Here is a 22,663-nt window from a genome sequence, read left to right on the forward strand (position 1 = left end):
TTACATTTTTATGCGCAGATCTCAAATCCCTTGGAAATGGATGGCCCTGTTCTAGGACTTGTCTGCAAGAGGGAAGAATTAGTTTGATAGTACAATATGCAAACTGGTGTTTGCAAGATGCAACACTGCTGCTTACACAGAAGGCTGCCTTACTGAGCCAGACCACTGGTCCATATTTAGCCTTGTGTTCATCAACTGGTAGCAGCTCTTGAAAGTTTCAGACAGGATTTTTTCTCAGGCATAACTGGAGATATCCAGAATTGTATGTGGCATCTTTTGCTTGCATGCAAAGCATGTGGTCCAATACTGAGCTACATTCCTTTCCCCAAGTTCTGGATACTCTTGCTTGAAAACAAGCTCTTCTGGAATATTCAACTCTACATAAATGAGTTAAAATTGCTACCATATAATGAAGCCTAGGGTGAGAGAGAAATACAAAGATTATGGCACCTACCATTTCTAGGAACGATCCCATATAACTATTGGGTCATGCCGAAGGGGTTGTCCCTGAGAAGTGATATGGGTTAACCAATCCAAATTAGCCTTTTCGTGTTTATGTCCGTCCAGGAATGTGTTCTATATATTACTGTGCAAAAATGAGTGGGGAGCTGGAACTATGTTGGAATTATTGTTATTATTTATTAAATTTGTATACAGTCCTTCACCTGTAGTTCACAGCAATCAGCTCAAACACATAGCAAGCACAATTAAGAAGAATACCACATTCCTGTGCCTTAATTTAACCAAAGATATCCACATTTCATTGACATTTTACCAACAAATTAAAAGAAAATGAGCCTAGGGTAACAATGACACCCTGTGTCTCTTGTTAAAAGCTGATTTAGCCAAAGAGAGGTAGGTCGTCTTTTACCACCATAGAACATGGTATCTGCAGAGACTTAGCGCTGCTAATTCCTGCCCCCCGCCACTCTTAAGTACCTGGACTACAATGGAATGTAGAGGTAAGTGCATTGCTTATTTAACTCATTGCTGGCTTGTAACCCTGAAATATGTGCAGATTAATAATTACAGATTTGTCAGGTTGTTTACAGCTGTTGTAGACTCATCTCTTTGGAAGATATTCAGGTCAAGAGGTTTAAACGTTTGAGTATGGGTGGTGCTCAGATGATGATTTATGCTGATCTTTTCTTATTCAGAAGTGTGCAATAGATATAAAATATTTGGCAAAAACGGAGCAATAGGCAAGACAGCCAAAGCTGTTATTTCATGCAAAACCAGGCCAGTTACATGCGTGTCATGCCCAACAAAATGTCACATTATGCAACATGCCGTCCAATCCTATAAGTCTTTATTTGGAAGTAGACTAATTTCTATGGGGCTTATTCATAGGCATAGGATTGCAGCCTAAAAGAGCGTCATTGCTAGCCTGGAAAAAATATATATATTAAAACACATGAAAACTAGACGCTAGATATGTAATGTAACTGTATATTTATTTCTTTTTTTAAAGAACACTCCTTAAATGTATTGCAATTCAATATACAAACTTTTTCACAGAATTATAATCCACTAAATAGCACAGAAAAGACCCCAGAATTTTCTTGACTTGGGTGTATGTATTTATATTGGGGAGGGGCAGGGTGAAGGGAGCGGCCTCCATCATGCCTTCCAAACAAGTAAGCAATGGTTCTTTCCCGTCTCCTCCTGATACCACTGCATGCTATAAATGCCCTAAATCTTGAAGGAGAGAATTCATTGTCTCCGCTGACTTTTTCCCTTAGATGAAACATACAGGTATTGGGATGGTAATTTTTATTCTGGTGAGAAAATGCCTACCGGTTGTCTTGGCTGTCTAGAAATGGCTGCCAAGCCTTCATCTAATATTCCCTCCCCTAACCCACCCTAAAGTCCCCACATATGAGTGAGATAACTTGGCAATATGACTAGGCTCCTTGGCTATCAACTAGTATGGAGGCTCCGCCCCCCTCCAGTTCATTTCCATGGCTCCACCTTCCTGCATGCAGTGCCCAGCACTGACGACCACAACTACCGGCCCCGCCGATAACAGAGATCTATACAGTCAAACATGCTTTCTCACCTGAGCTGGAAGCCTGATTCCGCTATAGTCAAAGCCAAGGGAGCCAGAGTTCCATTCTTCTTCTTCTTTTCTTTTTTAAAGACACTTTAATAAAGATATGTGGTACCTATCACCTGATCCTGCTTCCGTTCAAGTCAAATTCATAACTTCCGCAGACTTCACTTGGAGCAGGATGAGGCCTCTAAGTGTCCAAACAATCTAATTGCACCGCTTTTTTTTCCTTTTGCTTTTTTTAATTCGCACATATTTACATGGGGTGGAATGTTTTCCCATTTTCTTTTAAAGGAGCATATAGAGCAACATGTTCACATGAGACCAAATACTTTTAATATATTTATAACTGTTTTATAAAGCTTTGAAAAAACTCACAATAGCACATGGTTTTACTTTAATGCTTTACGGTACTATCTTTTTAAAACCACAATCAGCACTTTTAAGTTATAGTCGATCCAGCAAACAAGAGACAAAAAATTACAAGAGTTAAGAATGGACTGATACATCCTTTTATCTTATTTTTGTTTTAAACTAATGCATAAGTGCAGAATAAGATACTCTAGTTTAAATATCTTGTTTACAATATACATTTTTTTTGTTCTAATAATGCAACAGTAAATCCCATGCTTCACATAGAAAAGCAATCCGCAACATTAAGAAAAAATGTACAATTTATGAAACAAAGTAAATAAATATTAGTATTACAGAATCAGAGCTGTACATAAAAGCTGTTCAGTTTTAATCATATAAAAATATTTTAGTGCAACCTCACATATATATTGATGCTTTTTTTGTTTTTTGCTTTACATCGTTTAGGTCAAAGTGTCCAAAAAAGGAAAGAAATTACATTTATTACAAAGCAGATACACAAATTCTAAAATATGTACAAATTACCGCTAAAAAAATGCTTATAAGAATATAAGCAAAAGTAAAGAAAAGGCACAAACATCTGTACAGGTTAAAAGTACCAGACCCAATAAGAACTTTGAAATTTCATTTTGGTCAGGCTCATGATGACTTGTAGTTTTACTCAATTCTTTTGATATAACAAAAGTATATATAATAGCAAACTACTGTAACTTAGAACCGGCATGCTATAAAGATGAATACTTCCTTCTATCACTAGGGGAGGGGAGTCAGGGGTTGGAGTAAACACATGTATTAAAGTCTTCACACATTTTCGGATCACTGTGGGTTGCTTTTTTCGGAGGGTGGTTCTCTTCTTTCCGGTGTGCTTGATGGGGAATCTTTCTTACTAAGATAGCCTAACTGTCTGACATCCGCACTGCTTTTGCTGTAAAAGGTGGAATGAGATAACGCAGTCTGTGATGTACCAAAAAGGTCCTTTTCGACACTGTGCAAGTCAGGGGAGGTGGCTGAGGCACAGATCTGGCCTGGCTCGGAGCCACTAAAGTGTTTAATGCTAAAATGTGCACTTTCCGAGGGTTTCTGTGGAGGCTCAGAATCCCTCTGCGACTGCTCTGTCCCATGTAGGCCTTCCTCGGCTGCGATTCGGAGAGAAGCTATGGCTTTTGTACAAGTCTGTATGTTTTCCTCCTGCTCCCTCTCGATGACGCCATCTTCCGAAGTGCTTTGTTGCAGCAGCAGCAGCTGAGAAGGCAGTGCAGCGCCTTGAGCCGCGGAGTGCAGAGCGTGAGGGCAGGTGCGCTTCTCGTGGTGCTTCAAAACAATGCACGATTCTTGAGTGATGGTTTCCGAAGCTGCCCTCTTCTTTTCACCAGAGCCCTCTTTGGGGAGGGACAAGATGGACGGAGGATGTAAACCTGAAAGAGCTGCAGGTACCGAGTGGACCATTTGGATGCCACCAATGGGCATCATTGGGATGGGTGCGCGAAGCTGCTGCTGAGAGTGTAGTGGGAGGTGGCTGAAGACATAGTCAGTAGGACCCTCAGGGAACAGGCTAGATCCGTGATGCTCCAGAAGTCCCTTTTCCCCAGAAATATTGAAATAAGGTCCCTGGAACAATCCTGGTCTTGAACTCTGCAAGCAGAGAAAGATGTTCACAATTAGCAGCAGCTATCGCAAGACTAGCAAATCTATTCTACAATGCTATCTATGGTTCAGCAAAATGTGTTGTTAAAGAACAAGAGGTAACATGCAAGAGACATTGTGGCTATAAAACCTTGCCACTGCCATCTAGAGCAAATTGCCACGACTATAAGATGCTCTATAAGGTTCATGCAACAGTAGCCCTATTTATACATTTTAAATTCGCCTTCCAAAATATCACACACAAAGGCTCGGCTTATAAACAAATGTCAATAGCTCAGACACACGTGAAAGCAATGTTGATAGATCTGCAGGAACACAGACATCTCTCCTATTCTTTGTTTTGCTCTATTTGTCAGTTCTTGTAATGTAATATTGAGAAGGAGGAGGAAAACAGCTGAGGCCAAAATAGTCGAATGGTTAATTAGAGGCAATGCGCCCCTTTCCTTTCTGTGACAGTAACAATGGTGATTGGTTTTCAGTTGTTGACTTCTTCCACCCTAAGATAACTGAAGGCAATAATATTTAGGTCTGTGGGGGTGCTCAAATGCATCAGGAAGCCCACTCAATGGTTCAAAAATTGCTACTCTTGTGCATCCAAATTCAATTCTTTACATCCACAGGGAATAATCCTAATTGTGGAGATCAAAACAGACAGATGACAGAAGGGCAGCTGTACTAGCTTGTTCTAGGAAGGATCTTGAGAGTTTATCTCCTGGCTTGCCCTTCCTGGGACCCTTTCCTGAGAAGCAGGGGGTAAGGAAGTTAATCTCAACCAGCCATTGCCAACCTGCTGTCCTCCAGGTTGCATTTTTGATCTCTGCAAGGGAAAGCTACATATTCCTGCATTACAGGGGGTTGGAGATGATCCTAAGGGCCCCTTCCAACTCTATGATTCTAGAGTTCAGATCCAATGATATTTAGACCACAACTCATCTTCATTGTTCTTTCCAGACAAAATCCAGCAAGTCAAGGCACACTGAACCTTCACTTGCCTATGTAAATGGATGTTTTTTCTGGCATTTGCCAATGGAAAGAATAATAAGGTGTAGAGTCATTTTAAAACAGTACGATAACTGAAGGGACATGGGAGAAGGGTTTTTTTTTGGGGGGAGGGAACTATTCAGCTCCCAACAATTGCAACAGGACTACCAGGATGCTGTTGAGGGGACCCCTGTAGATCCTTCCATTAGTTGTCCGTGCCACATGGTTTTCGGCACTCACTGTGGCATGCCAGTGACTCTTCCATAAGGTTCTGTTGTACAAATCACTGCCCCTTTTATCCATTGTAACTCTGACTAGAATAAATAACACAACTCTGTTTTATGCTTTGCTTATGCCAACCACTCATAGTTACAGAACACTATCAGACAAATAAAGTTCACATATTGGATTAGCATGTTCTTTTCAACTCACCGACTGTCCCAATGGAACTGACTCCGACTGCAAATACTGGCCCATGGGCAATGTTGGGTTATGGTACAACCCTCTTCGGGGTGATGCTGCTCTAACTGAGGCCATATACCTTCTCTCTCTTCGTGGAGACAGATCTCTTCGGGAGGATGCGTCTTTCCCAGGTGACATGGGTCTCCTTGGTGATAGATGGCGTCTTGGTGACACATCTCTCCGTGGTGATAACTCTCTCCTCAGTACAGCTTCCTTCCTTGGTGATACGTGTCTGATGGGCGAAATCTCTCTCCTTGGTGATAAATGCCTTCTAGGTGACAAATCTCCTTTGGGCATCAAATACCTCTTTGGCGAATTATCTCTGTACGGTGAAGAATCATACCCAGGTGAGGACTGTCGGCTAGAAGATGAAAAGTCTCTAGGAGAGTTGGACTCCAAAGAAACAATGTAGTCTTCATCCATGCAGCAAGGTATGTCAAGCCTATCTTTGTCCGGTTCTGAATCTGTACTTTTGTTCTGGAAAAATCTCTGATATTCTGTCATCTGTGAATCATCACAAGTGTCACTTGGTGTGAGGAGCTGAGTAACCTGAATGCTTGGTAAAGTGACCAGATAACTTATCAAGGATGAATGTCCCACTGAACTGTCAGGAGAACCCCCATAGGATGCTGTAGCAGCATTCACAGATGAAGAGAACCTTGGGGGTTGGGGGCTAGTGCTTCGGGATCTTGTTTTGGGTGTTGAATCTCCAAGGGTGTCATCAAAATCATCCTCGTCTTCATCATCGTCATCGTTGTCTTCTCCATCATCTCCATCTGATTCCTCAGCATCAGAGAACTGGTGATCCGTTGACGAGCCAGCCATGCTGCTCTTCTTGACTTCATGATGTGTGTCATCCATATTTTCTGAAACAATTGTGATAAGTCAAAAGAGCATAAGTCAGAGGCATACTTCCAGACTTGACCATACAGCTTTCCCACACACAAAGCGGCTGTCACAATCATGCACTAAAATACCATTGTTTTCTATGGCTCTCTAAAACTTCTGCAGGGTAGGATGAGAACCCAAGTCACATGGTGACTGGTTGGGGTTTGACAAAATAGCGCTTACAGGGTCTTGAAAGGCTACACACCTGGGAGTAACTCTCAGTGAACTCAATGGGACTTACTTCCAAGTAGACATGTTTAGGATTGCACAGTTAGCCAATCTGAGTTTGGCATCTCAAGTCTACCTATTAAAGATTGTAAGTATGAGGCCTAAATTAAAAAATTTCCCTCCCAACAGAATTAGGAACTAGGATTCTCAAGTGCCCAAGGATGCATCAAACTGACAGGAGTATAATCTGGATTCCACAGTTTGCAGAAAAAGTCTGCCCATTATCACCTTGTACACACAGCTTGCACAGGTCTCATACAGCTTGTGAGGTGCAGAATGTTTTCACACTAATTGGGAATGTGTTTGAGGTGTCAACCTATAATAATACTCTGCATGCTACGACCAATGTTTATACTCCATTCGGGATGAGGAGGGGGCAGGGAAGCCATTTTCACAATCAAGGAAACCCTACACTCAGTAAGCCTTAGAAAAAATGTCAAAATTGTTTCAATGCTTTGTGTTGACATGGGGTGGGGTGGGGTGGGGTGGATTCTTAACACATCCTCTCTTGTCAGCAAGTGATAAAATGTGATGCATCATTTGCATATTGCAAAGGCCACAGCAAGTCAGTGAACTCATTGTGACATACCTGCTTCTTCTGTTTCAGCATCATCCACCGATGTCATAGATACCCCCAGCTCCAGGCATTTTTTCATGTGTGCTTTAGATTTCATATGTTTTGTCAGATTTCCTGTGGAAAGATGACACTAATTAGATGGCGCGGGGGATGGGGAAACTTGTTGGCGTTATGCAGTCTCCCCCCCCCCCCCAATAGATAGAGAACAAATAAACTGGACAGACAGATGGAACATATCCACTCAATTTGAACGCCACTGTAGCAAGAGTAATTGCATATACAATATTTGCACGTATATTCTTAGGTGCTGGTATTCTTAGTCCTGGTGCTCAAGACTGTTTAGCCTATCTTCTTTTTACTGTGCAGCTCAGACAACCCTATTACAGTGGTACCCCGTGTTACGCACGCAGTCCGTTCTGGATCGCACTACGTAACACGGGCGTGCTTAACATGAACGCCCCCTCAATAAAAACCCGGAAGTTTGTGTGTTTTTGAGCTTCTGCGCACGGCGCATGGGTGCACAGAAGTGTTCTATGGGGAGGACTTGCGGGTTGCAGAGGTCCGTAAGTCGAATGTACGCAACATGGAACGTACGCAACTCGAGGTATGACTGTATTATTATTATTATTATTATTATTATTATTATTATTATTATTATTATTGTGTTTAGCATCATCCTTACAATCCGTCGGTGATTAGCCAATGAAAACATGCTGGGAAAGGATTGCCACTCATGTGTTTGCATCGGATCCTAATACAAGGCCCTAAAACAGGGCCTTTAAAAGACAAAGCACTAAGGGACAATCTAGAAATGATTTAAGACCAGACAGGGGTGAATTCTGATGCTGCCTTTCCACGTGCAGAATGGCTTTTAATTCTGCAAAGGTAAGATAAGAGTAGAGAAGGGGAGGTGATTTTTGTCCCTCTTTCCCCTGCAGATCCCCCTCAACTTCTGAAAATTAGTTTCCAGGTGGTTGTGTGACTTTCCAGAATAATGTGGCAGAAGGTGACACAGTGGGCTGCAGAAGACTCTAAGATGGTTACTTCCCTTTCAGTTGTGTTAGGGGATGCCTGTGCTGAATCAAAGCCACTCTGCAAGCAGAACAGCAGCACTGGTTTTCAGCCCCTATCTTCTAGCTATGGTGGCTGAAATACAATTCAGGAAGAGACTTGGGGAGTCTCTTATGATCATACAAGCTTTTGTGGACAAAAGTGGGCTTCATCACACGCTTCACTTCTACAGACTCACGAAACCTTACACAATAATGACTCAATACGCTTGGAGGTGCCAAAAGAGCCTGTCATGGTTTCTGCCACAACAGACTAGCACAGCCACCCCTTTTGCAATTTGTTACTGAAATAAAATCCATAACCATATTTGCCTGAGAATTTGAGTGCACAAAGAATTATATTAGTTTTTTTCTGCCTCCCCTCGGTTCTTCGTTGTCATGGGTAACGCCTCAAAAATGTACAGCCAGAATATAGGTAGCATTTAGTTTTAGCGCACTATTCATTTTTGTTTGATTATTTATTTTGCAAGCTACCCAGAGTAGATGCAATATAGAGAGCATTTATTTATTTGGAGCTGTGAGGCCTAGGTTGGAAAGTTAGGGCATAAGTACAATTAATTTAATAAATGGAATGATGGAAGCCAGGTCTTGGGTCGGCCCCAGCTGCGGCAGTGTTAAAGGTATTCTCGGCTGCTGAAGCTACTGTCTCCATCAACAAACCCAGCACCTGTGTGGCACCAAGGACCACCTCCCAAACACACGTGGACTTCTGAAGGAAAAGCATAACGCCATCAAAGACGGGCAATGTTCCTGACTGCACGTTCCTGAAACAGCTAACTATCCACCATCTTTGAATCGTAAGGCGCTTAAGAGAGTTGGAGCCCAGCGACATCTGCCAGGGCCACCAAAGCAGCTTCTGTCATATTAATGCTGCAAAACCGGCAAGGACCTGCATCTTTCATGCAATACGTGCACACACACTAGAACGTCGCCATGGCCAAGAGGTACATTAGAAGCAGGGTTTGGCCAAGATTTAGGGAATGTAAACAATAAAAGAAAATGCCAATGCTTTAAAGGATCTGGTTCCATGGGAAATCCTGCTCCAATGAGTATTGCTATATGTAATGCCTCAGGCTGACAAATGGAAGTCTCTCCACCATCACTACCCCCTCTCTTGAGCTGGTAAGTACATGTAAACACAAGCTATCAGATCTCAATCCATAATTAATACCACTGTGGATGGAGTGGCCCACCTGGAGTCTGTGGATTTCTGCATTATTTATCAATGTGAAACTGACCCACCATAAACGCAGATCAGGAATTCTCTGCCCTGCAGCTAATGTTCTGCTTCTGCAATGTGCCACTGCAAATGTACAATCCCCTAATGTAATTAATACTTGCACCATAACATTTGGAGCACAAAAGTAACATTTGCCAAGGCAGTTTTTATTTTATTTTATGCCACTACATTTCCTTTGCAGACAGATGGGCTGGGCAGAAGCCCATATTTCTTAATTAAGTTATACAGAGTGGCTCTCCGTCTCACATAAATCCTTGAATCACTTAGATAAAGAGGGGAAAGTTGCATTTCAAGAGGTCTCATTTTCATAAATAAAACCACCTTGCTTTAAGAAAACCTCCTTTGCATTTGGAAAGATGGTTGGCAGAGAGCCAAGAACAGATCACCCCACCCCTACCGCCCCAGCATAAGAACAACTAAGTACCTTTTGTTTTGAAGGCAAAATTGCACAACTTGCATATATAAGGCCGTACGTCTGTATGAGTTCGGATATGTTTTTTGAGCATGCTTGGCTTCTTGCAGCGAATCCCACATTCTTCACAAATGTACTTTCCACGCCCTCGTCCTCTGACATATACATAATCCTCGTTGGATTTATACCTGTTAGAAAGTCAATATCAAAATGGTACTTTTAAGCATCCAGATACACAGCCAGTACCTTACAGCAGCATCTTTAGTTTTAGGTCACATTCTGTGTCTACTATGCATGGCTCCACTAAGAAAATCAATAAGGTTTCTAAGCACTGAGCATTTGCAAGATTGGGGACTAACTTGGACTTGGAAGAAATGCTACACTCATGCAGCTTGGCACCCAGCCCTCTGAAGAATGCATTCTCTGTAGGGCTGCCCTTCGTCTTGGCCTGGAAGCACCAGCTGGTGTAGTACATGGTGGTTGGGCTGCTGATGGCAGCACGAGGCTGACAGCATATGACACCTCTGCTAAAACCTTTGCACAGGCTACCCATAACCTACCAGACCAGAGTCAAGGTTTTTGTGTTGCTATAAAAAGCCCTGAACAAACATGGGTCTAGGGTCCATTAAGGACTACCTGAGCCCTTATATCTCAGTTCAATCACTGAGATCATCGGGGAGAGTTTATAGTGCCCCCAGGCCCATGCAGTGGAACACTCTTTCAGCATCCTTACTTTTGACTTTTAGGCATCTCTTGAAGACCTATTATGCTGCTGGGCCTGTGCAGTTGTTTAAATTGGTTTAGCCCAACACTTTAATTATCATGTGTATTTTTTTTATGGTGTTTTACGCTTTATAGTTGTGCCTTACCTGGGTATTTTATGAGGGGGCAGTACAGAAATGCTTAAATAAATAACCAAGAGCCTTTACTTTCAAGACATTCACCAAAAGGGAGAATCTGATCTGACTCCTAAGTCAGGTGCTAGAACTTAACTTAAACAAAAAAAATCTTCATGATACATATGTTATTTTTATTGTTGTACTAGCTAAGACCCCATCAGTATGATACTCTGAATTTTCCTTCTCCTGTAAAATCTCATAGACTAACCTCCTTACTCTTAAAAACAAAACAAAAAAAAAACCCTCTACACCTCTCCTATTTGCCTGAGCTGATTCTTTTGGATGGCACTGGATAGCTGCAGAATTCAGAACAATATCAACTGAGCTTACTAAATTAGTGAATTTCCTGAAAGATGGCTTCTGAAATCCTCTTGGCATTTGGAGTTGCAGGTCATGGAAAGCAAATTTTGCTATTCAAATGTCTTCATTTGAATCCTGCTATCTATCAGTGGCTAATGCTGTTTGAATGATGATAACAAGACAGCTTGCATCAACCAGGCACACTAAGCGAGCTTGCAAAAGAATAAGCTCATTGCTGATATATAAGTTTCCAGAAGATATGTGAACTTCAAACGATAGTCTCAGAAGCTGCCTCCATCTTTAAGATTAACCATTTCAGTATTACATCCAAACCCTAAACTGTAGTTAATCTAAAATAGAACCTGAATCTGCTCATGGCCATGCTGGAGAGAAGAGGTAAGGGGTAGCCTATGAGTCCAAGGCTGCTTGTTCTTAACATGCTAAGCCATGTGAACCCTTCCATTTTAGTAAACCACAGTTAAGACTAACTATATTTTCCTGGGTTTGGATGGTACAGCAAGCTGTAGATAGTTTTTTTTAAATGGATATGGATGCTTCAAAACTCCTCCTTATGGTTGTATTGGATGGGAAGGACAGAGCTGAGAACTGTTCTCATACATCTGAACTACTTCAATATGCTTTATTTTAAAATATTTTTGAAGACCAAGGGGGGAGTTAGTATTAAAATTTACTTGGGCAATAATGGAGCAAAGACTTTTGTCTACAAGTTATCCTTTGAAATTGTATAAGGAAGTGTTTAAATAAGACACATGAGGAGCTGGTGGGAAATGTGTTGGCTGCGGTTAAAACAGTAGCAGCAGGAACTGGAGAAGTAATAGGAAGTTGTCTGTTGAGGATTGTCTTGGAAAAGCCTCATCTGGAATACCAAATGCAAGCTGACTGCTAGTGTATATATATGACTGGAAAGGGCAAATGTTGGTGCTTAATTTAAAGCAATGCATTGTTTAATGTTTACTGGAATCAGAGTCAATCTACAGAGGAAATGCATTAATGGATCTTGTCAACAGTTTAATGAATAGTACATATCAAGGGAAATCATAGGAGTTATTTGTTTATTAGCATGTGACTCTGCTCTTTTACCTAAAGGGCATTCAGAATCCCTTTAGTTCCATCTTCTTTGTTATATTCTGGTGGCATGCATTTTTGCAGTTTTCCCATACAAATGTTTTATTGTAAGACCACTATCTACCTGAACCCTTATTTATAAAGGCAAAAAGTAACTTACAAATGGCATATTTCAAAATTACAAAAGAATAGCTGGGATACAAACAATCTCTAGACTTTCCCCCATAAGTCCAATCTAAAGAATTTTAGATTCCTTTTCATGACAGGGCAATTTCTCCCATCCTGTCAATGCCTGATAGTAGTTTCAAAAGTCAGAGGTGGTTGATGGCTCAACTATTTAAAGAAGAAGAAGAAGAAGAAGAAGAAGAAGAAGAAGAAGAAGAAGAGCAAGAATTCCAGTGGATTTTCTAATTTCTCGCCTTTACTCCCTTAATTCATGGTGCAATATCCCAGATTTTCAGCAGTTGTCCATCCAGGTAATGATGAGATCCAGACCTGCTTCACCTCAGTTCACTTGCCCCATCACATGGACTAAAGACCATGATCTTGGACCTAGCACAAGCTGCTTGCATGAACCCTAAAAATCTCATTGGACCCTGTTCTAAAAAATAACAGAACACACATATTTCCAAATGTATTTCTTACCCTCCTTCAAAAATCTTAATTCGCATTGGCTCAGTTTGTTTGGATACAATATCTTTATCACCATGGCTGTCTCCTTTAATTCTTTCCTTGATAACATTCCCCGCTACTTTCTTTTCAAACTTGCTGCCATATAAGAAGAACGGCTCCTGTTTCATCTGTGAAATGGAAAAACAACAACACAGAGTCACTAATTGTTGTTAATGCTTGAAACTCGGAATCAATGCCACAAATGTAAACAGAGTAACTGCATTGTGTCATATTACTGTAAATGCTTTAGGACATACTTAGACCTTACATCATGCTCAGACTCAGAAAAGCCAATTAATCTGGCCCTTTGACTTTGTCAAGGAATAAACAAGATAGGCAAGAGGCAGCAGAGGAAAGTTTTTGAAGTGCCCAGGGATGCTGTAAGCACAACACCGCATCATGCCGCCATATAAACACAAAAAGGAAAGATAAAGAAGACTTACTAGGCGATCAAAATCTGTCCACTGCTAGCACTGGGATTTCAAGGCACAGTCTGCTCAAAGCCATCTGGCCCATCGGGGTTGGTGTGGTTAAGACACACTAGTTTCTCTGCCTACAGTTCAAAAGGCAGTGATGTGGCAACAACCCATGTCCAACTGCCTTTGATGTCCCCAACCCAAAGCATTAGGTACTCATTCATAGCCGAGACATAAATCCACAACTTCATGGGAAACAACCATGTGCTCTAACTAGGAGGAATAGTATAGTCATGTCAGGGCTGGAAATATCCTGGGCAATTCTACATTTGATGCTAGTACCTCATTATCTAATTTATTTGGGCTTTTAAAGGATTGTCACCTACAATGTTTTGGTTTGTGTTTTTTTAAAAAAAGGCTGGTGCGTAGAGATGGACATGTTTTTTCCAGCCATAGTCGATAGCTTCAAAGTTTCTAAGCCCACGACTAAGACATGCAGATTTATCTTTCATACAGCATTAACTTTTGGCAACAACCTAGAAGCTCCTGTCTAATTTTCATTTATTCATATTTTAACCAAGAGGTATTAACAACACTGGAGAAAATGAACACAGAAACTAGGCCTCCAAAGTTGTTGTCTAGATTTACCAGTTTTTCAAAACCATGAATTTTATCCGAAGGCACCATGATATACAAAGAGACAACAGGGTTAAAACAAAAAACAAAAAAACAGAGGCCACAAGCCAGTTTTAATGGCTCTCTCCAAGGGAGCGGCTTTGGAACAATTTCTGAATATACTTGGAAAATGTTGAAATCGTTCAGGGGTGAGATCCATGACCAGGATGCCACATCCGTGTTTGCTCCTGCTTCCTGAGAAATCCCCTCAGAATTTGCATTCCAAAGAAAGGTATTCATTACTCTAGAGGAACTATTCCAAAAGCATTACACTGAAAAGACTTGAATGCATTTCGGTTTGCTGTATACTGTAAGGTCTAAATAAAAACTGGTGAATCTTTAAGAATTGGTTAGTTACCTGAGCAAACTGTTTCCATGCACTTGATGATGTCAGTTTCCCTGTTCCAGGCCTATACATTGGAGCCAGTGTATAGATTTCCGTCCTGTTTTTCTGCTTGGACCGCAGGAGTGCAAGGGTAATCTTTGTATTCAATCCTGATGGGTTTGGGTTACAAGAACTAATGCACCATGAAGCATAAACAGACGATTTCAGGGTTGTTTGCTGAACAAAACTAGGCTTTGTGTAGTTTAAGAAGCACCAGCTCACCGTTGTGGTAGTGCGCAAACTAGGGAACTGTAGGATTTGCTGGAAGTCCGTGAGATCTGTCAGGAGAATTGTCGAAGTCACTGCTTTCCCACTTGGCTGCGATGCCATTTGTACCAACATACCAAACGGCAATTTCTGTTGCTTGGGTTCATCTTCTATCTGGCTTTCCGCTGATGGCAACCTGGTGGGGCTGAGACTCATGTCAGATGATGCTTCATCTACATCCAGTTCTTCTGGGGATTCTCGGCCTTCTGAGGTACCACTAGACTTTTGCCCTGGAGAAGCAGAGTCAAAGCTGGGGAGCTTCTCCCTGCTTACTGGGGAAAGTTCAGTGGGAGGCATGTTGGTAGCTGGCGAATCTTGAGATGATGTGGACGGCAATGGAGAGGAGGACGGCACACTTTCTTTTGGCTCAGTAGTACAGCTCTGCCTAACAAGCTGAGGCTTTTGAGGTCTGGGGAAGCTTTTCTTTATGTCCGAACTGGTGAGTTCTACAGCACTTAGCTCCTCAACAATCTGCCCATACATCTTTTCATCCTTTACTCTCTTTTGTTGCTTGGTTTCCATGAAGAGCTCCAGGCTGCTTGCCGGTGAAAGCATTCGCTTGTTTCCGCCTAGGGTAGAGGCACTATCTGAGCTGGAGGTTAAGCACAATGGGATGGAGGGATCTAAGTTCAGGGACAAGGTCTGTGGTACTTTCCACAACCCTCCATGCTGGCCTAACATCTGCGCTATGTTGAATCCTATGCCATGCATGGTTGCACTGGTGGCTAATGTCCTTTGAGAAAGAGTTTCGTCGACTTTGCAAATGACAATGGCAGGACTGCTGCTCTGAGCAAGAATCTGGGAAATGCTCGTGTACATAACACTACCATAGGATGGCACGTGGGTCTGGATCCTAACGGGAACAACTGTGCCCGGTAACGATTGGGCAGGCCCAATATTCTGGGTTTCAAAATCCACCTGTAGCTGTTGTTCAGAAGAGGTATTGGTTGATGTAATGCTACAATCGGGCTGGTATGTTGCAAGTGCATTTTTAGAATACTGTCCTGATGTTCCTGAGTAACGCTGGTAGGTTTGCTCTTTAGTGTGCACATAATCAGCAGTTTTCTTTCTGATATGCTCCTGAGCATATTCCAGGTGGTAACCAGGGTGGCTTTCAGTTGAGAAAGGTTGCTTGGAGTAAGTTTTCTGAAGCTGCTGTACAAAATGATGTGGAAAGGGGGACTGAGAGAGTTCTGAAGGCCACAGGGGCTGAGACGGCAAGTGAACCATGCAGACCGACGGATACGGAAACTGCAACAACGTGTTCTGGAAGGGGAGAAAGGGAACCTTTTCCTGCAGTGCAAATAGATGTTGCTGTTCTGTTGAGTATTTGCTTGGAATATAAGGTGCTTGTGGGGTTGAGGAATGGGAAAGTGGAGATAAACTAGTGCTGCGTGGGGGACAAGAACCAGCGGACTGCTTCCCGGAGTCATCCGATTGGACAGAAGAGGGGGAATGAGGCCAAGCCACGTGGGAAGACCGAAGGCCAGCATGCCCGTGCTCCGTTTGCTCTTGCTTTATATTTTGTTCCATGCTTGGATCAGCTTGGGAAATCTCCGGAGAACCACTGAAAGAAGCCTGGCGAACCAAAAAGCATTTTTTCCTTTCTCTTGCTGGAGATAAAGAGGTAGGAGGCGGACCTACTGCAGAAGCATGAGTCAGATTCCCGTAGTCAAAGGATTTGCTTCGGATCTCAGGGATTTCAGCAGGGTGGGGACCGGGCATCTGTTCGGACGAGCAACGCCTCATCTCCTTCTGTTGGTGATGCCCAGGGACAGAGAGTGAGTAACCGCCAGCTGGGACGGTTAAAAACTCAGACTGTTTGCCAAACTCATCCTGCCTTGTTGACGTTACGAACTTGACACTGTCCTCCCTCTCAAAGGACATGGACAAACTGGAACTATGGGACAAATTGCTCTCTTGGCTAGGGCTCCGAGAAAGGCTCGTCCCCGTGGACTCAAAGCTGGACTCTCCAGAGGAGTGCTCCAAGTCAGCCAGCCGCAAGCGTTTCTTCTTCGGAGGTAGCTTCTCGGCCGGCAGCTGAGAAAGGGTTTCGCTTCTCTGTGGCCACTGGAACTCTTCTGCAGGCTTCTCCGGCTCTTTGGCTGGGGCTTCCCTCTCTCTCTCGGGTTTATCGGGCTCCTCTGTGACACGGATTTCAGGTACCTGTATATTATGCTGGCGAACAAGCCTGGGCTGCATGTGATATGATTGAGAATGTTGGGACGAAGAAGGCTGTTTGCAAACAATGCTGTCAGCATGTTCTGTTTGCGGGACCCTATCTGGGCTCATTGGGGAATCTGCAATCTCACTTTCACAAGTCTCAGATGACGAATACATTTTATCTTGCTGGCAAACGACAAGCTCTGTAGATTCGGACCTTTCAAACGAGTTGGGCCGGCTTAATGAATTTGTGTGTTGAATGACAGAGATTACGTTGCCTTTTCTGCTCAGGGACTCCGAAGCCTTTTCTTGATCACTTGTCAAGGAGCACTCTTCTAAGCTTGTGGCTGGGCTTCCAGACTGCAGGTGGGGTCTGCAAATTTCAAAGCGGTCCGGGTGCACAGAACTGTCGTGGCTTTGGGCGGCATATCTGGTCCTTGGCCCTTCATGGATTTGTAATTTAGGATCAAAATCACCACTCATAGGGCTGCCGGAAGCACCGCTGCACAGGGATGGGGTGTCTTCCTCATCTCCAACACTCTTTTGTATTCTGCGCTTTCTAGTTTCAAAGGTAATGCTATATGTAGAAGACACCGCCTGCAACTGTGCAGATGATTCAGGATAAAATTCTCCCCCTTGCTTTGACCCGCTCAGAGATGGTGTGTCTCTATAGCTTTGCTTCAAAGGCCCATAATCTTCCCATTTCCTGTAGTGCTTTCCAGAGGCATCCCCCTCGTAAAAGGCCCTCTCCCCTGTTAGCAACTTCTTCTCTCTCATGCCCGACCCTTTTTCTCCTACAGTTGACCTGCTGGAAGCAACCATAATGTTCTTTGCTATTCTCCCATGGTACTCTGAATCTGAGTGTCCTTCTTGCAGCGATGGCAGCTCAAAGGCCGCTTGTCGTATTAGCATGCGCTGGTGGGGTGTTCCTATTGTCCCGGGGTAAAACACATCATCAGAACCAGTCATCCTCTCGTCAAATGAATGGCTTCCTCTTAAAGCTGAAGGGACATTCAAGTTGGTTGCAGACGACGTCGGCATGGAGTTGCTTCTAATAAGCGGGTTTGTATCTGCTGGTGGCTCTAGGAGAGATGAATCACTTGGGTGGCTTCCTGGATAAAAGCTTGATTCACTTTTGATGGATGATGTGACATTCTGAGACTGTTTGGATTCCATACTGCTGTTGTTAAAGACTTGGCTACTTTTTATAGTGCTCATTTTGCTAGGATCAATTAGTGCTTCTTTATTCGGAGACATTCGCTCTTCAAGCATCTTCATTTCTAATCTAGGGTTTGTGAGAGGTAGGGGCTCTGCCTTGCCTTTTCTACCCATCGAGCTACGATCCTGATTGGCTGTCGCTAAAGGTTGTGCCATCCTTTGATTAATCCTATAGAATTTTCCAAAGATTATTTCTTCATAAGACTTTGCGTTTGTATTTGGTGGGCTTATTTGCTGCTCGGCACTCTCTGAGCGCGAAAAATAACCAGAGTCAGTACTTCCTTTGCTGTGGGGGCTCAAGAGATTTAATGACTGCTCAGAATCCTGCCCTTTTTTCTCAGATAGTCTTAGTGCAAGTCGCTGCTTAACTGTGTGAGAGTCATCAGACTTACTAATTAGCGTGTTCTGCAGATTGTCAGATCCAACGTGTGGGGAGCTTTCACACGGTAACTGCACGCCACTTTTGGGAATAATCAAAATGGGGACTTTCATTGGGCCTCCCAGGGATTCTTCTATGGATGAGTGAAAGCCACTTCTGCTACTGATGTCCAATGGAATCTGTGGAACGGGGCTCAGTTTGTCAGAACCTTCGACAAACAACGAAGTCTCTTCATCAGTATCTGTACTCTGCTCGCCATCTGAATGTATCTCTGCCTCCACATCGATAAAACTGGCGTCTAGGTCCAATTTAGATACAGCCGACTCTGTGAAAGGTACTAATCCTGCTTTGATCGCATGGGCATGCGATTTCCTGTGCTTGTATAAATTGCTCTTTGTCTTAAACGAGAAGCCACAAGGGACACAAGGGTACGGACGTTCCCCAGTGTGAGACCGAATATGTTTCTTAAGTACACTAGGTTTGGCACAAGCCCGGCTACAGTACGGGCAAATGTATTTGCCAGGCTTTTTGGGTTTGTGTTCTTTCTTATGACCATCTTCCGACTGTTGCTCTATACACTTCTGAGAATACTGGCTATAAGCAGGGTTCAGACTCGAAACCTTCTTCCTGGAGAAGCTTCCGCTATGGCCATGCACGTGAAATGGAAACAAGTCCTCGGAGGCAACTGGCTGCAGGTGGCCAGGAAACTGCCATTTGTGGCCTTCTAGGCTCTGATGCGGCTTCAGGTTGTGCAGGAATCCTTGTGGCAATGAATGCTGGGGGAAAGAAAGCGAATGTTGACATGAGTAAGGACTCGGAAGGTGCTGTGGGTATTGCTTGTCTGTGGCTTGCTGGGCAACGTCGCTAGATGACACTCCTTTCCCAGAACTGAAAAGCTGTGCAGATGCCGGGTCCCCCATGTGTTCGGGGTCCCTTTGTGTCTGTCCTTCCAGGCTGCCAAGTGCGCTCATCTTAACATTAGCCGAATGTTCCTGCCTCCATCTACTTGGTACTTTAGCTGTTTCTCCAGACCTTGAGGTAGCATTTTGCCCTACAGCTGTATCTCCGGAGTCCATTTTGTCGCGCAAGGTCTTAAGTGCTAGTTCACTCGAAAGCTGTTTAGGCACATGAAGTGTCTCCAGTGCTGTGCTTTTTTAAAGTTAAGTTGCTCCCATTTCTCCAGAGCTGTTCCAAGTTCACAGACTTCTCTTTCTCTGTGGAACGGTCCACGCAGTAGTCTTATAGGCATTAGACCTTTCGTAGCTCTATGCTAAATAAAGGTTAATTGTCACACAGTTCTGTTCATGGCAGGAAGTGTCTCTGAACAGTTTTATTATACATCCATCAAGACTTGATGTGGCATTTGAACATTATCCATGGTTTATAAGTGTTCAGAAGAAGAATGATCCAGGGGGATATATTTGCTCGTCAACTAAAGCAGGGTTCTAGACATTCCTCCCCAAAAGATGCAGTAGTCTGTAGGAGAGAAAGTTAAAAGAGAGAGATCAATGCAACAAAATACTTAAGAGAGAAACATTCAATCAAGTGAATGAGGCTGGAACTAGATGTTCTCTGAGTCACTTGGCTGTTGCTGAAAGCAGCCGTCACCCATCTCTTCCTCCATTTTCCTCAAGATATTCAACAAGCCAATGTGGTGTGCAGTGGTTAGAGTGCTGGACTAGGACCTGGGAGATCAGGGTTCAACTCCCCACTCAGCCATGAAGTCTCTTGGGTGTCCTTGGGCCAGTCACCAACTCTCAGCCTAACCTACCTCACGGGGATATTGTGAGGGTAATATGGAGCAGGGGTGGGGGAACCATGAACACAACCTTGAACTCTTTGGAGAAAAGGTGGAATATAAATGTAATAATTATTTTCTTTAAAATGGAAAGTGTGTGATGCGGCGTTACTGAGCTCTGATTTTCCCGAACCTTGCTTCCACTTGATAACAGCTGCTTGGAGGTGCCAAAAGGCTCACAACATCATGCTGCTAGATGTTACAGAGGAAGGGGAGACCAAGGACCGCTGTTTACAGCAATAGCAATGCAGCTTCCACAATGTCTAGTTCTGGCCTGATACCACCAAATATATCTATTAAGAAACAGTGCTTCCGCTTAACCTATCTGTGCAGACAATATAGGGAAAATACCCATATGGAGAAAATCCTAAAAACAAAGAAGCAATAGCTTGAATGGAAGTTTGTGAAGATGCGCACAAAAATATGTTTGTTTGGGTTTTTGTTTTAAAAATAAAATGACGTAGATTGGAATAATAATAATAATAATAATAATAATAATAATAATAATAATAATTTATTTATACCCTGCCCATCTTGCTGGGTTTCCCCAGCCACTGGGTGGCTTCCAACAAAAGATTAAAAATACATTAAAACATCAGTCATTAAAAACTTCACTAAACAGGGCTGCCTTCAGATGTCTTCCAAATGTTAGATAGTTGTTTATTTCTTTGACATCTAATGGGAGGGCTTTCCACAGGGCGGCACTAACCAAGAAGGCCCTCTGCCTGGTTCCCTGTAACTTGGCTTCTCTCAGTGAGGGAACTGCCAGAAGGCCCTCGGCGCTGGACCTCAGTGTCTGGGTTGAACGATGGGAGTGGAGATGGTCCTTCAGGTATACTGGGCCGAGGCCGTTTAGGGCTTTAAAGGTCAGCACCAACACTTTGAATTGTGCTTGGAAACATACTGGGAGCCAATGTAGGTCTTTCAAGTATTATGTGGTCTCGGCGGCTGCTCCCAGTCACCACTCTAGCTGCCACATTCTGGATTAGTTGTAGTTTCTGGGTCACCTTCAAAGGTAGCCCCATGTAAAGCGTGTTGCAGTAGTCCAAGCGAGAGATAACTACAGCATGCACCACTTTGGCGAGACTGTCCGTGGGCAGGTAGGTAGGGTCTCAGCCTGCGTACCAGATGGAGCTGGTGGACAGCTGCCCTGGACACATAATTGGAAACCACACCAGTAAGCATATATTATCTGTGGAACAATATCAGTAATTGTGATGGGCAGCAGGACTACCTCATGTCAGAAGCAGCAAAATGATATAGTGCTGGAAGGGACTATGGGAGATAACAACCAACTAAAAGGTACTCTGAATAGACCTGCTGAAAGTAGTCAGCTTAAGTCCATTGATTCTACTCTAAGAAGGATCATCTCTGTGTTTCCACTTGGCTCACAAAGTAGGAAGGAGAAGCTATGTGTCCTACCAGACGTTGGCTTTTAAGGGAAGGTGATTACAAGATATGCATATGCAAATCTTGTTCTTGTGGTTCCCTACTCATATCCACACAGATTAAGTCATGCTAGGTCCAACCTACGTGTGACATACAGATCCATGCAGTGGATCTCTTAATGTTTTAAAATTTTACTGAAAAGCAGCAGCAGGGGGCACCAAACTAGACCCTTTCCACTGCGGATTCTATTCCCAGTCTAAATCCCCTACAAACTGCAGTTAGCCCACAGCTGCTCTGTTCCAATTCAGAGCCCCTGATATATGGTTTAACATGTAAAAAAATAATATACCAGGAATTCAGCCCATACATTAGCCTAGTTTGGTCCTTACAACTTATGCAGCAGCATCCAGTGCCAGCCTGTTTGTGGAAGATCTGCAGCTAGCAAGATTCTTTGCAAGTCTTTGAATGCAGAATATGCAAAACTATCAAACAACTAAGGCAATTACTAGATCAGGCCATTGGCATCTAACCCCAAAAAGCTGCATATGTCTAAGTTTTACTTAAACAGTTTCTGCTTGTTTTCCGCATAAATAAAAGAGCCATGATACATGCTACCAAGGATAGGATGTATTCATTTCGTTTTGAAATCTTTCCTGTTCTAGTGCCAGAGCAAAGGATATATTTAATTTGAGTATTATTGTTTTTAAAGTTACCTGCATCTTCTTGGCATCTACTGTACATGACTATCTTGAAGCTTCCTAGAGGGAAAGAAAAAAACAAAACAAAAATAATTAGGAAAATGTTAAAAATCTATGTGGACCTTGGAGAGAGAGAGAGAGAGAGATTTTAAAATTGTTCCAGTGCTTATTCATCTTCAATGAATAGCAACTGTTTGGGTTTTTTTTTGGGGGGGGCTGACACATTACCTTCTGTTCTCAAGAATATGGTTTTTTAAAAAAGTCCTAGCCAATATAGCTTTTTATGTTACACCTTTGAGTATACGGTCAACAAACTCCAATATCTCTGCCACTGGCCTCCCCAGCAGTGCTAAATAAGGAAATGAAGCTGCTGTATAGTGAGTCCAGGATGGGG

General features: G+C 43.0%; 1 protein-coding gene across 3 annotated transcripts in view; it reads right to left on the reverse strand.

The window, feature by feature from the left end:
* Positions 1-1,435: 1,435 nt before the first annotated feature.
* The window catches only part of HIVEP2 (HIVEP zinc finger 2), a 141,510-nt gene continuing 120,282 nt past the window's right edge, over positions 1,436-22,663 (reverse strand). For 2 of the 3 annotated variants that reach the window (XM_033143909.1, XM_033143910.1), the window contains 7 exons: positions 22,285-22,329; positions 14,331-19,860; positions 12,855-13,009; positions 9,937-10,112; positions 7,215-7,316; positions 5,480-6,375; positions 3,239-4,054 (listed from right to left, as the gene is read on the reverse strand). In XM_033143909.1, coding sequence (XP_032999800.1) covers positions 3,239-4,054; positions 5,480-6,375; positions 7,215-7,316; positions 9,937-10,112; positions 12,855-13,009; positions 14,331-19,460 — 7,275 coding nt within the window. In that variant the 5' untranslated portion in view covers positions 19,461-19,860; positions 22,285-22,329. Of the gene's footprint in view, positions 4,055-5,479; positions 6,376-7,214; positions 7,317-9,936; positions 10,113-12,854; positions 13,010-14,330; positions 19,861-22,284; positions 22,330-22,663 lie in introns of all 3 variants that reach the window. The other variant, XM_033143913.1, reaches the window with a different exon arrangement.

The sequence above is a fragment of the Lacerta agilis genome, chromosome 3 (genome assembly GCF_009819535.1).
Source record: "Lacerta agilis isolate rLacAgi1 chromosome 3, rLacAgi1.pri, whole genome shotgun sequence".
Taxonomy (NCBI): Eukaryota; Metazoa; Chordata; class Lepidosauria; order Squamata; family Lacertidae; genus Lacerta; species Lacerta agilis.